Source organism: Rhinoderma darwinii, chromosome 7 (assembly GCF_050947455.1).
Source record: "Rhinoderma darwinii isolate aRhiDar2 chromosome 7, aRhiDar2.hap1, whole genome shotgun sequence".
Lineage (NCBI taxonomy): Eukaryota > Metazoa > Chordata > Amphibia > Anura > Rhinodermatidae > Rhinoderma > Rhinoderma darwinii.
The window spans coordinates 133,554,679-133,571,771 of NC_134693.1; the positions used below are offsets into that span (position 1 = coordinate 133,554,679).

The 17,093-nt window shown below is 44.5% G+C and overlaps 2 protein-coding genes across 2 annotated transcripts in view; one reads left to right on the forward strand and one right to left on the reverse strand.

The window, feature by feature from the left end:
• LOC142656788 (NUAK family SNF1-like kinase 1) overlaps window positions 1-16,289 on the forward strand; it is a 34,491-nt gene extending 18,202 nt beyond the window's left edge. Inside the window, exons 4-7 of the mRNA XM_075831684.1 lie at window positions 5,619-5,684; window positions 7,914-8,033; window positions 8,645-8,777; window positions 11,990-16,289. Of these exons, the coding sequence (XP_075687799.1) occupies window positions 5,619-5,684; window positions 7,914-8,033; window positions 8,645-8,777; window positions 11,990-12,951 (1,281 nt within the window). The 3' untranslated portion in view covers window positions 12,952-16,289. The remainder of the gene's footprint in view (window positions 1-5,618; window positions 5,685-7,913; window positions 8,034-8,644; window positions 8,778-11,989) is intronic.
• Window positions 1-17,093, reverse strand: part of PRRT3 (proline rich transmembrane protein 3) — a 296,142-nt gene that overhangs the window by 153,268 nt on the left and 125,781 nt on the right. The window lies entirely within an intron of this gene.

A 17,093-nucleotide genomic window follows, 5' to 3' on the forward strand; every position in this document is an offset into this window, starting at 1 on the left:
TTTAACAATGCCATACAGTGAACACATAACAATGCCATACAGTGAACACATAACTGTCATACATTGCTAAAGAACAATGCCATTCAGTGCACATATAACAGTGCCATACAGTGAACACATATAAAATGCCATACAGTGTATATATAACAATGCCATACAGTGCACATATAACAATGCCATACAGTGCACATATCACAATGCCATACAGTGCACATTTAACAATGCCATACAGTGAACACATAACAATGCCATACAGTGAACACATAACTGTCATACATTGCTAAAGAACAATGCCATTCAGTGCACATATAACAGTGCCATACAGTGAACACATATAAAATGCCATACAGTGTATATATAACAATGCCATACAGTGAACACATAACAATGCCATACAGTGCACATATAACAATGCCATACAGTGAACACATATAACAATGCCACACAGTGCACATATAAATATGCCATACAGTGTATATATAACAATGCCATACAGTGTATATATAACAATGCCATACAGTGCACACATAACAATGCCATACAGTGCACACATAACAATGCCATACAGTGCACACATGACAATGCCATACAGTGCACATATAACAATGCCATACAGTGCACACATAACAATGCCATACAGTGCACATATAACAATGCCATACAGTGCACACATAACAATGCCATACAGTGCACATATAACAATGCCATACAGTGCACACATAACAATGCCATACAGTGCACACATAACAATGCCATACAGTGCACACATAACAATGCCATACAGTGCACATATAACAATGCCATACAGTGCACATATAACAATGCCATACAGTGCACATATAACAATGCTATACAGTGCACACATAACAATAGCAGATAACGGTGCTTTATGCTATAATACCACCATATAGTGCCTAAATAATACCATAGCTAATGTCATGATGTCACATTAAACTTCTAGAGTAGGAGTCAGCAACCTTCGGAGCTCTAGCTGTTAAAAAAACTACAACTCCCAGCATGCCCTTATTCCAGCCAAAGGCAGTCAGGGCATTCTGGGAATTGTAGTTTCAGCTGGAGCGCCGAAGGTTGCTGACCCCTGTTCTAGGGAGATAGTTTAGAATGGCAAGTGTGTAGTGGGCATGTTGTGGTGGAGCCCTAGGGGCATGTGCCCCTCTTGCACATTCTATTTTCCAGCCCTTATTATTGGGGCACCCAGTTGTGGATTAGGGAAAATGTATTTTGTGTGCTCACTACCGACAGCCTATCACAATGAACGGCAATCCATTCCAAGATAATGGCAATGTAAGGGATGTTGAACTTGTTGCTATGGGATACAGTATATTTATACGATTCCTTAGAAACCAGGAGATGTATATGTGGAGCCGCCTGCTTTATGTCCAGAGCCTTAGGATTTTGTATCACTAAACATGAAAGTGTCTGAGTTTATGGAACAGACATTTCACAAGTAAATATTGGGCGGTGATTCAGTGGTATAGAATGTACCTATGCCGCGCTGCCGGCTATTTATATAACATGACTGCCATGGCGAGTTTATTTCAGGACTTGGCAAGGGAGGAATTTGTGATTGGCCGTCTCCACAGAGATTAACCCGGAGGTGGGATATAGTCTACCGCGCAAATCTATTCTAGCACAGATTACACGTAACATCATCTACCAAGAAGAAAGTATACATCGTGTGTGTGCAAAAGCTGCTAACAAACCTCGGCCGACAGCTGTTCCTCCTGAACCCCCCACCCCCCCATACACATGGACGCTCAGCTCGGGCGAAGGTCCATTTATATTCAATGGGGAGAGGGGAATAAGCCGCTGCCAGATTCTTCTAGCAGCAGTTTATCTCCGCAAGGAATCCAACATGCCCGGCTCTGCTTTCCCCCGACGGCCTCCGTCGGAGAAGGGTTGGGATACCCCCATAGACATTGGATATTCGATCGGTCCAACCTAATGTGTATGGGCACCCAAAGGTTACTATTACATGGGCCGTGTAAACAAGCGCCAACCAACGAGACAGCTCGTTGATTGGCGCTTGTTTGCTCCTTTCACACAGCGCAAAGATTGGAGAAGGAGCACGGTTCACACTATCCATGAAGAAGTATGGGGCAGCCGGATTTGTGCCCCTGCCATCTGCCCTTGCCTTCATATGTCAAATAGCATCCGCATTGTCTGCCTCTATGCTAAAGTTGTCCTTATATGCCAGGATACATCTCACATAAAGCCAAAAAAAGCAGATCTATGGGACCCGCTGGTGGAGCCGCATTTGGCTCAATCTTTGTGAGGCAGTTACCTGATAAACGTCTCGCATACCCGCTACCCAGTTGAAGGTTGAAGTACAGCTGCAGTGCAAAGCATGGAGGATGGTGAGAGCAACAGACTACATAAGACTCCCGATTAACAATGCAGTACTGCAAGGAAACCGCTAAGCCACCCTCGCGTCTATTTGGATAGAGTGTAAATGTCCTCATTGGATAAACTAAATAATCTACAGATGTGCAAGACAACAACTCCCAGCATGCTCTGACAGCGGCTGGAGTTTTGGTCTTCAAACAGCTGGAGAGCCACTGGTTGGAGAGCACTGATGTAGAACATCAGATTTGAGGATAGCTCAACGAGTGACTACCCCTATGTGCACAGTATTGGCTTCAATTAGTAGTTGTCACCTGTAGGAGACCAAGATAACCCAGAAACCTCAGTATATTGAGAACACTGAGCAAATCCTAAGGTAGAGTTCCATTCAGTGAAAGCCAGCGGAGCAGGCTAGGACAAGTAACCTCCCAGGAGGCTTCATGACTGCCGCAGACGCCTTTTATGGGATTGGCCACTTCTTGATCTAGTTTCCTTATGAACGGATCTTCTCCGGTGACCTGCTCCCAGCTATCTTACCTTTCACAATGACCTTTTCTTTCATCAGCGTGGAGGATTTCACCTTTATCCTCTCGTCGGTAAGTCTCATATCCCCCCATAACGGCGACACATCCACCCCTAGAAGTCACATCCTTGGCTCTACTTCCACAGATTGTAACCTAAGGAAATGCCTTTATTGTTCTAAATGTACGAGCTCCTGCAGATTTTTCCAGTAAGAGCTCCTCCACACGTTGCGGAATTGCTGCGTTTTTTCCCCGTACGGAATTGCGGACGGAAAATACTCAGCAGAATATAGTAGAAGCAAAGTGGATGAGATTGAACACATCTCATCCACGCGCTACGTAAAAATTCCGAGCTGAAATTAACCTGCGGTGCATATTTTTCGGACCGCAGCATTTCAATTCCTGCTGCGGAATGAGGACTGAATTGTTGCGTTTTTCAGAGGAGATGTCACCGTCTCCCAACATTGAGAAAAACGCCGCAAAATACGCACCATTTTCTGCAGCAATTCCGTTGTGTGTGGACTGTAACCTTAAGGCTACATGCACATATTGCATATTTTGCTGTAGAAAATACTCAGCACAACCGCAGGAAACTGCAAGAAGTTCACAGGAAAAAAATGCATGTGAAGGAGTGTTTTTGATGCGTTTTTTCGGTGTGGTATTTAATTTTTGCTGCGTAAATCGCATCGTTTTCATGCTGCGGGTTTTTCTGCGGATTTCTGCATAACTAGGGGGATAGAATTGTGGGCTAAATTGACATACCGCAGTTTTGAAAATATGCATTGCGGGTCAATTTACAACCCGAAAAATACCACAGTGTGGACATGAGATTCCCTGGAATCTCATTGCCTATGTTCGTACTGCATTATGCTGCAGTTTTAAACCATTTTTACTGCTCCAGTGCATCTAAAATACAAAAATTAAGCAATTTGCAATTAGTCTTGATTAAAAATATTCTACCGTTTTGTGTATACAGCTCCAATGCAGACCTATATGTCTGTATGGTAACAGACTACACATACCGTATAATCTGATCCTGCAGTCATATGTTACTCCACTCTTTCTGCCTCTCTTCTTGATAACCTACAGACATTAGAAGAGGTGGCAGATGTAACAGAGTAACACATGACTGCAGGATCAGACTACACGGAGTTTGCTTGTAGTCTGTAACCATGGAGACACATAAGACTGCATAGGCACAACTCCTAGTGACGCTACTGTGTGTTTAATGTGGTTTTACATAGGACTGCAGTAAAATCTACGCCATTATCTCATCTCAATGAGTTCCCCCGATGCACAAAAGTGATGACAAATTCAGCTCTGCTACATCTGTAGTTAATTTGCTTCTTAGAAATGAATTAGAACATTTATATCTTTGCAGTTATTAGAATATCTTTCTCTATCTTAAAGAGTAACTAAACGTTTGACAAACTTCTGACACGCCATAGTGACATGTCAGAAGCTTTGATTGGTGGGGGTCCGTGCACTGAGACCCCCACCAATTGTTAAAACGAAGCGGCAGAAGCGCTCAGGATGTCTATGAGCCTGTATTCCGATACATTGATTTCCGGAAAAAACCGAACAGACACAAAGCGGCTGAGCGCTCACAGGAGCGCTTCTGCCGTTTCGTATTAACGATTAGTGGGGGTCTCAGTGCTCTGACCCCAACCAATCAAAACTTCTGACATTTCACTATGACATGACAGAAGTTTGTCAAACATTTAGTTACCCTTTAAGGCTATTTGCAGCCCCCCCCCCCCCCCCCCGGTCCCGTCTGCCGCTCTGGTACGCCGTTGTCTAAGGAAACATTGCTTTAGTTTCTCGGGTAACCCCTGTGTGTGTTTATCTCCAGCGAGATACTTTTTATTTTAGCTTCCTCTTCTTTCAATCAATACGTTATAAGTGCCGGCAATGGACACTGGAAATAATAAAACGTCTGACGATGACAATAAATGGTCCTTCTGGGGTTATGACTTACAATGGAGAACGTTAATAGCTGCCGCACACCATAACTGAAGCAACAAATGTATATGATTCCGATGTAAAAAGAGAAAAATTCCAGAATAAATATTAAATACAGCAACTCGCTTTCTGTGGTGCTGCAAACCCAATGCTTATATAGCGCTAACATATTCCACAGCGCTGTACAGAGATTGTCCCCATTCACATCAGTCCCTATCCCCAATGGGCTACTGCAGACACACACATTAGGCCCAATTTTATAGGATACCAATTAACCTATCGTTCTTGGAGTGTGAGAGGAAACACAGGGAGAACATATAAACTCCAATCAGATATTGTCCTTGGTCGGATTCAAACCCGGGATCACAGTGCCAACCACTGAGCCAATGTGCTGCCCACTGACCTAAGGTCCTGTTCACATTTGCATCAGATTTGACGGCAAGAATAGAGCAACAAAACAATGAACATCACGACGAAACCCGATTGACAATTTTAAGGATCATTTTCCTTTATATTAAAAAAAAAACACAAAAAAACAACCCAGTGCGTCTATGCTTTGGCTAAAAGAAGGGGTGCTCCTATTGGGGGAACCTCTCTATTTCCCCTAAAATGCTCTCATAGGGTGCATTTAAGAAGTTAAATTAAGGTTCTACCCCTTACCTGAAAGTTTTATAGTTTCTGTGATCCTCTGATAATCCAGAGAATATTTGATAATCCGTCAGCGATCACATTTACTGCATTTTATTAATCCTGTTTTTATATTATCCTTATCAGAAAGGAATTGTGCACAGAGATATCAAGCTGGAGAATATCCTCCTGGATGAAAACCTAAATGTAAAGGTGAGTAGAGGAACTGGAAAAATTTACTGGAGGCTTTTATTTTTGGTGAAATGCTCTTTATGTATAAGGCCCCGTGCACACGACCGTAGAATTAGTCCGCAATTACGGACCTATTCATTTCTATTTACCACCGACACCTTCCCGTATATTTACAGGAAGGTGTCCGGGCCGTAGAAGCCTCCGCAAAAGATAGGACATGTCCTATATTTTGCTTTTTATCGACGAGACCCCATACTTTGTACGGGAACACAAGTCGAAAATGCGGGTGACTTTCCGTGGACCATGATTACGGGCAAGGCCATGTGCATGGGGCCTTAAGCAGCGTCATACATTTAGGTGGGCCCTATAGCAGTGATCAAAATGTACCCCCCATTATGGTGCGGGGATTTGCCACCCAGGATAGAAGAGTCTGGTGTTTGTTTCCGCCTCCATGCCTTTTCCATGACCCACGGGCCTATTATTCGACCACTTGTTTGCCAACATGTGAACTTGTTGAAACCAAGGAGACTCTCAAAGCATCCTCCCTCCCCTAAAGCATTTACTTCTGCCAAAACTTCAGTCTCCCATCCTCCAGACGGGACAAGCAAGTAGTCGGAATACTAATGGACTCTGGGCACCCCGCGGATTCTCAATGACCATGTGCACCGTTAGCAGTGACAAACTATGGGAACGAAGTGACCGTTCCGGATCAAAAAATGTTCCTATTTTCCACATATCGAACAGCTTAAGTGCAACCGGGCAGAAATAGCTAAAAGATTCATGGGATGGCTAAAAATATCCTGGATCTGCCATTGACTAACATCCTGCGGGTTCGCTGGCCTTTTATGGAAGGTACGGCAGGTTTAACATTGTGCAGAAGAATGCCGGGAATGTCTGTGTTTTAGTAATGCACAGGAAAAAAATTTTTTATTGGATCCGTCTTCAGCAATTCATTCTATTCCTGACGTATCGCAGGATGCATTAGCATTCCTGGAATTTCTCTTTCAAGGAAACAATCCGGATACTTTGTATAGTCTCTCGTGCCGGCTCTTAGTCTTGTTGTTGTCACTTTCAGTGCCGGAGCTCGGCTTTCCTGCACCCAGAGGAAAAGGTTCAGTTTGCTCCCCTAGTCCTGAATTTAAATACCCTGGCCAAGGTAAAGTGGCTTATTGGTGACACCTTTCCCCCCCGGATTTTTAGCCACAGAAATTTCTGCTACACATCTGCCACAAAACCCGCACAAGCATGGGAAGAACATATCAACACTGTGCAGATGTTATTCCTGGTCAGATTCGAACTCAGGACGCCAACAAAATGACTTGGTTTATGGGCTCCATGTGCACTATTTACGTCCAAACGTAGCGTCAATACTGCGGATTTTCTACAACGGATGTCACTGCGGAAAATGCGCAGCATAACACAGTAGCAGCAGAGTAGATGAGATTTGAACACATGCTGCGTAAAAAAATAAGCCGAAAAAAGTTTATAAATTGACCTGCAGTGCGTTTTTAATCCGCAGCGTGTCCATTTGTGCTTTGGAATCGCTGTTTTCCTGTTGCGGGTTTTCCCCTTTGAATTCAATGGGAAGGTCAAACCTGCAATAAAGGGCAGCTGTTGCCATTTTTTGAGGTGGAAAAGCTGCAATTCCGCCGCAAAAATCGCAACTCAGGAAAAAAAAGTGCTTAAACTTACCCAGGTTTCTATGCTCCTGCTTCCAGCCCGGCCTCCTGGGATAACGTTTCATGCCATGTGACTGCTGCACCCAATCATAGGCTGCAGCAGTCCCATGGGATGTAATATCACCCCAGGAGGCCAGACTGCAGGACATCAGAGGGACGCGTCGCGATGACTATGGGTAAGTATAAGTTTTTCTTTTTTTACCTGCTGTTTTCCGCAGCAGACCTTCCGCCCAAAAAACTGCACTTTTTTTTCTTCGAATTCCCTGCAGGGAACAGGACGAATACGCTGTGTACTTTTACGCCGCGTATCTGTCCTGTGTGAACATACCCTACTAGCAGAGCAGATATAGTTCTGTAAATTCGTAGAACACACTCTGTTACAAATAAGTCCCCCAGGAGGTCAGATATCGGGAACCAAGGCTTCACTTCTATGTAACATGGCCTTTCCCAACACCAGTGTCAAATGGATGGAACATTTACAATAGCAAAAAAATAGAACTGGTTAAGGCTGCTGCTTTGTAATATGTGATATTTGCTAATTTATGGATTGACGTCTTTCTCCTGTTTTAAGCTTGCAGACTTTGGACTCTCAAATCTTTATCACAAGAACCAGGTCCTAGAAACATACTGTGGCAGCCCCCTGTATGCATCTCCGGAGATAGTCAAGGGTCTTCCATACCATGGACCAGAGGTAAATACTATGTAATGCAGCGCTGTAGGGCTATTTTAAACTGTAATGTAACGCTATATAGTACAGTTTACCACTTAAAGGGGACGTCTAGCTTAATAAACCCATTTTAAAATACCTGATTAGGAAAATCGGAGTAAATAGAGGGCAATCCCCTATTCAGGACCCTCATTTATTAGCCGGAGTGGGTGCAATTCAGTTACATATATGTAATGCTTTATTTCCCCTGCGGTGGCGCTGCAGGGAAATTGAACGCTTTCTGCATTCACCTGTAACCCTTCTGCAAAGTACAGCAGCTGTTACACAGCAACTTGAAATGCGGCCTAGACGATCAATCTGTAGATTAGGTTAGTACAAGCTGCGCCATTGCTTTGTCACAGTGTCATTTAATTGCACATAGTGTGACTCAATGCATTTTCTACGAGCTGCAATGTCACCACATGACTCCAATGTGTTGTGCGACATTGTTCTACCCTTAAAGCGCTGCGAAGAAATACTGTATTCATTACTTTATTTAGAAGATCCAACCGCAGTCTTTGTAGCATGGTCATTGATTTATCTCAATTGTTCGCATTAGTACTATTCATAATAACTATCTTTTATTTTCTCCGCAGGTTGATTGCTGGGCCCTGGGTGTGCTGCTTTACGCACTAATCTATGGAAGCATGCCATTTGATAACAGCAATTATAAAACACTGGCAGAACAGATTGGCAGCGGCCTGTACAGACAACCTCCTCATCTGTCTGGTCAGTGCAAGATCTCTACTTTCCATTTTCTCCTCTATTTTTTTCAATTAAATTAATTCTTCATTTTACACTATAAACTGCATTCTAACTTATGCTTTTAAAGGGGATCTCCACTTTGGACAATCTCTACTTATTAGTAGAGTCCTGTAATGGCAGGAAAGAGGTGAAGGGAAAGTGAGCCCTAATCTACCCACCGCCCTGTCCCTGCCTACTTGCAACGACCCGCCCTAGGCGACGGGGTACAACTGGGCGGCGGTCCCTACGCTGTCTAAGTGCACGGGAGAACAAACAGGGAACACGCAAGGGAAGGGGCAGTAGCCCACGGAACGCCGCGAGGAAACGGAGCGGTGAATGAGTTGTCAGGACCAGGATGAAGTGGAGTATACCCAAGTGAGCACGGAGGAGGAAGCAAGCCGGAGGCAAAGCAAAGCGGGTTAAGCAGAACAGCAGCAAGGCAGAAGCACGGCAGAAGCAGGCTGGAGCAAGCAGCAGTGGGGCCAGGAATCCAAAAGAATTACAAGCACTGAGGAGGAGAACACAGCAGGTAATAAAGGACAGGGGGCGGAGCTAACTCCAACTGACCAGGCCGCGATAGGCTCTCCCACTCCTGAGCCTGCCACCCTGGTTGGTGGGAGATGGTGTCAGTCGAACAGGTCTGGCCTCAGGTGTGGATTGATTAATCCCAGGAGTATACCTAGACGTAGTACCTGGCAGATCCCTAACAGTACTCCCCCTTTTATGAGGGGCCACCGGACCCTTACAAAGAGGACCCGGATTAGTAGGGAAGAGAAGGTGGAACCTCCTGATCAATACCCCAGCGTGAACATCACGGGCAGGTACCCAAGTCCTCTCCTCCGGCCCGTACCCTCTCCAATGGACCAGGTACTGGAGGGAGCCCTGTACCATCCTACTGTCCATAATCTTGGCCACCTCGAATTCCACCCCCTCAGGGGTGAGAACGGGAACAGGAGGTTTCCTCGAGGGGGACCAGGACGAAGTGGAGTATACCCAAGTGAGCACGGAGGAGGAAGCAAGCCGGAGGCAAAGCAAAGCGGGTTAAGCAGAACAGCAGCAAGGCAGAAGCACGGCAGAAGCAGGCTGGAGCAAGCAGCAGTGGGGCCAGGAATCCAAAAGAATTACAAGCACTGAGGAGGAGAACACAGCAGGTAATAAAGGACAGGGGGCGGAGCTAACTCCGACTGACCAGGCCGCGATAGGCTCTCCCACTCCTGAGCCTGCCACCCTAGTTGGTGGGAGATGGTGTCAGTCGAACAGGTCTGGCCTCAGGTGTGGATTGATTAATCCCAGGAGTATACCTAGACGTAGTACCTGGCAGATCCCTAACAGTTATGTAATGGCAGGAAGGAGGTGAAGGGAAAGTGAGCCCTAATCTACCCACGCCCTGTCCCTGCCTACTTGCAACGACCCGCCCTAGGCGACGGGGTACAACTGGGCGGCGGTCCCTACGCTGTCTAAGTGCACGGGAGAACAAACAGGGAACACGCAAGGGAAGGGGCAGTAGCCCACGGAACGCCGCGAGGAAATGGAGCGGTGAATGAGTTGTCAGGACCAGGATGAAGTGGAGTATACCCAAGTGAGCACGGAGGAGGAAGCAAGCCGGAGGCAAAGCAAAGCGGGTTAAGCAGAACAGCAGCAAGGCAGAAGCACGGCAGAAGCAGGCTGGAGCAAGCAGCAGTGGGGCCAGGAATCCAAAAGAATTACAAGCACTGAGGAGGAGAACACAGCAGGTAATAAAGGACAGGGGGCGGAGCTAACTCCGACTGACCAGGCCGCGATAGGCTCTCCCACTCCTGAGCCTGCCACCCTGGTTGGTGGGAGATGGTGTCAGTCGAACAGGTCTGGCCTCAGGTGTGGATTGATTAATCCCAGGAGTATACCTAGACGTAGTACCTGGCAGATCCCTAACAAGTCCCTTGACAATAAGCTGATCACAAAGTCTCTCCTTGCTGGAACCCCTAGTGATTAGCTGTAATTTGTGGGGAAACCTGGCAGTGTTCAATCTCCCTGCAGCGCCACCACAGGGGAAATTAAGCATTACACAGTGCCCATTCATATCAATGGGTTGTCTGTGTATGGGTTGTCAGGACAGGACAGGTCCTCCAGAGTGAGAGACGCTCTTGGTAACCGCTCTCCACTCTGGCCCAGAGATGAGGATCCTGAACAGAGGAACCATAACTAACTCACACCCTGTGTCCCATATCCACTAGATACTGATTTTTGCTTGAGGTCCAAGCTTTGTCCATCCTTAGGCTGGATTCACACAAGCAGGTTCGGTCCGTAAAGGACGGAACGTATTTCGGCCGCAAGTCCCGGACCGAACACACTGCAGGGGGCCGGGCTCCTAGCATCATAGTTATGCACGATGCTAGGAGTCCCTGCCTCGCTGCAGGACAACTGTCCCGTACTGTAATCATGTTTTAAGTACGGGACAGTAGTTCCACGGAGAGGCAGGGACTCCTAGCGTCGTACATAACTATGATGCTAGGAGCCCGGCTCCCTGCAGTGTGTTCGGTCCGGGACTTGCGGCCGAAATACGTTCCGTCCTTTACGGACCGAACATGCTCGTGTGAATCCAGCCTTAAAGGAACACTGGGCAAAACATATATACTTAAGCTAGCTCGTTGATTGCTGCTCGTTTGCTCCATCGCTCCTTTTACAAGGAGCTATTATCGGTAATGTTACTATGATCATTCATCCCCATACATGTACATCATGTCGGCAGCACATCTCTCTGTTTACACAGGGAGATGTGCTGCCGACTAGAGGCCATTTTATTGGTAGAATAAACGAGCCGATCAGCCGAAGAACGAATGTTTGCTCCTTCATCGACTGATCGTTGCCCTGTTCACTCAGGGTAATAATTGTGAACGAACGTTTATATGAACGCTAATTTTCCTGATCTTTGGCCCGTGTAAAAGGGCCTTCATGCTTCACCCCCTCGGGCCCTGCACTCGGTATAACACATGCTATGAGTTTTACCTGGACTGTTCCTTTAAAACAAGACAATTCGATGCCTTCTTTCTACTCCAGACGCCCTGGACCGTGATGCTATGTACAGTAGCAAGACACATTATTAAATCTCCTAGAATATCGGGATATTGTATTTAACCCAACGCTATAACTGATGATGTTGCTTTATAATTACAATGTTACGGAAGAAATCAACCATAACGATTGTCTTCTCTACATAGGAGCCTTTGGACTGATTGACTGGATGCTGACGGTAAATCCATCCAGGAGAGCGACCATTGAAGACATTGCCAATCACTGGTGGGTTAATTGGGGCTATGACACAGTGGTCTGTGACTGTGATCTGGTACCCGAATGCCAGTCTCCGCTGCTGGCTCGGTATATTGAGTGTCAGAACACACCGAGTTTCAAAGGAACACAGAAAGAACATTGCAAAGTCCAGCAAGGGGAAGATGATGACTATGAAGTTTGCCTGAGAAAATCCAAAAAGGAAAACGACATAAATCACTCTCAGCAGGAGCCTGAACTTATTGTTCCCAGGCAAAAACCGAAAGGGATCTTGAAGAAAAGGAGCAGCTTTGACAGTTCTTTTTTCAACTCGACTTTCTCAGAGAACCTGTCTGAAAATCACCTGGAGTGCAGCAGAGAAGCACAAATCACAACCGCCTACGAGTCGCACAAGACGGTTAATATCGAATTCAATTTTGACATGCCGAAAAAAGGGATCCTGAAAAAAACATATGAGAGGGAATCGGGCTATTCTTCGTCCCCAGAGAGGTTATCGTCTTCAGAAATCCAGAAGACCTACCTCACAGTACCGGAAGAGAAGATCAAGTCTGACAAGCATTCAAAAAGAAAAAAGGGCATTCTAAAAAAGAATGGACGGTTCTCCGCCAGCTTAGACCTTCCCGGTGACTGCTCGGCTCTTCGGCACTCAGACTCTAGTGAAGATCTAGTGATACCTAATGCAGATCCTCCGAAGAGTCCGAGTCGACCGTCAAGCGTCATCAGCGATGACAGTTTTCTCTCCAGTGATTCTTTCGATCTGCTCGATATGAATTCTGATACAAAACTTCCGCTTTTCTCCTATACCTCAAGGATTAATTTCTACAGTTCCGAGGAAGAAGACGCGTTGGCCAACAAACCTATGAAGACTCTTTGCAATCGAGACCAAAAACTATAATGAGCTGCTTGGTGTTTGTAGGACTATGTACTAAAAACAATGTAGGAATTCAAGTTTACACCTGTTCAGTCCTGCTTGCGGAGCTGTATTGGATCTTGAAAAACAAAGACTTTATTGATAGGTTGTATATTTGGTAGTTGTATTTTTATCAGTGAATTACTAAAGGGTTTTACACTGGGCGATTATCGGGCAGACGAGCGTTCATAGAATGATCGTTCCCAGTAATTGCCCTGTGTAAACGAGGCAAATGCTCATTTGTCTGCTGATCGTATCATTTTAAAAAGGGGAGACGCGCTGCCGACATGATGATAATGTATGGGGAGGAGCGATCGGAGTAACGACTGCTCGTCCCCATCCATAGCTCCTTGTGACAGGAGCAAATGAGTGCCGATCGACGTTGATCGGCGCTCGCTGCACCGGCCAAAATCGGCCGGTGTAATAGGGGCTTTAGAGAACTACATGTTGCTTTTGGATGGACTTCGTAAGTTAAGAATATGGTAAATTTTACTTTGCAGTATCAATACAAAGTGATAGGTGTCATTAGGGATGAGTGAGTCCATCTGACTGATTCGCGGATCTGCTCCAGTACTCTATGCCAAACTATAGGACTGATTGGTTGAACTCACTAATACATATCAAAATGTGCTCATTAAATGATGAATTATGAATATTCATTTATTTTAAAATGAGTCTCCACTTCTTAACACTATGTGGCTTTTAGGTCCAACATTATATCAGTATAGGGGACAGAGCTCCATTTTTTTTTTTTAACACGAAGCTCCACGTCACTATAATCCCTTCAGACATCCATAAAGGAATTGTATGACTTTAGAAAAACATTGCTGTCATCTTTCAGAAATGCCACCACCACATCCATGGGCTGTGATTGGTATTTCTGCTTAACACTATTTACTTGAATTAACGCTTAATAAGATTCTGGCTACCTATAGCTGCCACTAGGGGGAGCTTACTGCATACAGATTTATTATTGACTGCTGTAAGCTCTCTGGCACCCCCTAGTGGTGGTTGCAGCCAGAATTGTATGATGTCACTAATGCCTATGCAGGGGTTTTGGAGCTCTTTATTCTCCGATTCTGGGTCTGAACTAATGGTGTGTCCCTGCAGATACAATAAAAGAGTCCAGCACGGTGACTTGCGTATAATATCGAAGAGCTTTTATACCTAGATTCACACACGATCAGTCAGAGGATGTTTGCAAATAACATGTCCAAGCTAGAGGAAGCTGTGAACAAAATATGGAAATGCCAGGGCATTAGGTTGGAGAAAGGGTATGTAAATAACAGGATTAAGATCCTCTTTGTTCTGTCATCAGACGAAAGCATAAAGCAATGACTCTTTATAAAGAAGTAACAGGAAAGCAAGACGCTGGCAAGGAATGGCATTACCCTGATTTAATGGCACCAGTGTCACCAGCCTTGTTCATAGTGCTGCTCAGCCTAGCAAACAGCTGATACTTTTATAAATGCAAAGTAGCATGCTATGGCCTGAATGATTTTCTAGAGAAATGTGTTATACTCCAATTACATCCAGAGCTGCATTCAGAATGTTTGCGGAGTCCAGTGCTGCTCAGGTGACAAATTCAAGCGGTTAGGTCACATATTAGACAGCAAAGTGCAGATGACAGTCTCTTTCCAAGGGTAAAGAATTAAGAAACAGCTCTGGATGGGACTAGAGTATGACATAATAATTCAAAATTTGTACAAATATTTTTAAAAGTTAAAGATCTAGTCCTCACTTGATGCTGAGGACTTTTTTTTATAAATACACACAAGTGCTTGGGACAAAGAGCAGCTCATCCCTAAGGACAAACGGTTTAATTTTGAAAGCAGCTTTTGATGTGAATGGGAAAAAAAGAGACAACGTAAGTCAAATCCATACAAATACCGACAAGTAAAGAAAAGTTTTTTTATTTCCCTGTCGTCTGAATAAGCCCTTTATGCCTAATGCAGGGCTGGAAGGGGTGGAGCGGGACACGAGTTCCAAGAACGCCAAAGAGAAAACATCCAAGAGAGAATTCTTGTGTCATGCTCCGCCCCCTTCCGGCACTGCACTAGGCATAACACAGTGTACTAATTTTGCCTGGAGTGATCCTTTAAAAAATGGGATATGTATAGTACAAACAGCTCTCGAAGGACAGCCTAGTGGGGTTTGGAATATGGAATAAAGTAAGTTACTTTGGAAATATAACCCTGTGGGGGCTGGATTTCAAAAAATTACCTGCTGAGCGTTAAGTGGTTCTGCTGCTGCTACTATACAGGATTCAGTTCAGAAATGGATCTCTGATCTGTGTACATGAATAACACTGACCCAGTATTTCTAGACATGAACATTGCTGTGCTATAGAATTACTGTAAAAATATTCTCGGCAACACTGATTGGAGGAGAGCCACTGACTGACATGGCTATCTTCTCGATGCACTATCCACATTTCCTAGTGAGAAGTACTGCAGAGATAGTGTACAGCTCCCCATATAGATACCCTTATTTAGGGGCACTGTAAAAGTTGTAGGAGATTAGAAAAAAAGGTTTATCTGCACCTCTAGTCTGGGCTGTGTCTGGCATGGCAGTATTCAAATAAATGGGGCTGAATTGTAATACCAGACACAGCCTATGGACCAGAGTGGCGCTGTTTGTGAAAAAAAAAATAGTCTGAACAGTCGGCTAATGCCCTATTCAGTTATGAGGTTGTCCGTTTTTAACAATCCATTTTTATTAGAAGGGTCCCCTGACGATAAGCTGATCATAGTTCATCCTGCTGCTTGGACGTACAGTGATCAGCTGTAATCTATGAGGGAACCTGGTAGCAAGTGTTTGATTCTCCTACAGTGCCACCACAGGAGATATGAAGCATTACACAATGTCCATTGAAATCAATGTAATGCACAGTAGGACCGGGACCTCCAGAGTGATAGACGCTCTTCGTAACTGCTCTCCACTGTGGCTCAGAATTCCCTAAAATTGGAAAATGGGTTTCCATTATTCTTCTATGTTTAGGATAAAGACAAATCACAGGCAAAACAGCTTACTTTATCTCACATTCAGTTTTACCACAGGATAACGTTTTTTTTTTACTGTGTTCTTGTATTTATTGGTCTTTTGATCTGACAATGAAGCATTTGGATTCCTCCTGGCCGCAGTCTGTTTCCGTCGAAATATAATGTATAAATATTCACACTTAATGCCTGGTAACAGCTCAATCTAGGAGATGAAACACTGGGGACGAGATGGGAGACAATGTTGTTGCATTGAGACTTTAAAATAATTATTTAAAAAAACATCTGCTGTATGTTGAATTTCTCGAATTTCAATGAATTTTTACAAAGGTTTAAAAATAAAAATAAAATGAAAAACCAAAAATTCTGAATATGACTGTCCAGCTATTAACACAAAAAACCTGCAGAGATATACGGGGAGTTTATGAAGCCCTCTATGTCAGTTTTCTGGTGTAGAAAGTCGCAATCAACAAAATTTAGCAAAGTTTTTATTTATTTTTACACCTCTAAATGGTAGGCGGGACATAGCGGGAGGGGAATGGACCCCAGCAGCCCCCTAAATTTACAATAATTTACGCCAGAAATTATAGCGCAAATCTACTCTAGCTCACAGCTGATGCAGATTTAATTTCTGGCGCACGGACGGTCAGAGATGCAACTTGCACCAACTTTCTTGAGTTTAAGGGCTTATTCAGACGAACGTGATATACGTCCGTGCAACGCGCGTGATTTTCACGCGCTTCGCACGGACCTATATTAGTCTATGGGGCCGTGCAGACAGTTCCGTGATTTTTAAAGGGGAAATATTATGCAATAAACAGTGCCCATTCAAATCAATGGGTTGTCTGTATAATGCAGAACAGGACAGATCCTTCATAGAGAGAAACCAGTCTCCACTCTGGCCAAGAGATAAGAATCCTGAACAGAGGACACCCCTCTATTAACTCAGAATTACCTAATAGGGTGTACAAATATGTGTTTTCTAAAATGGACAATTCCTTTAAGTTGCAGCAAGCATGGACATTTCCCTTAAACAGCACAATACACAGAGTATACTGATATGACACACAATAAATAAAATATGTTGAAAAAATATTGTTTAGAATATGTTTCCTTGTCTCACTCCTG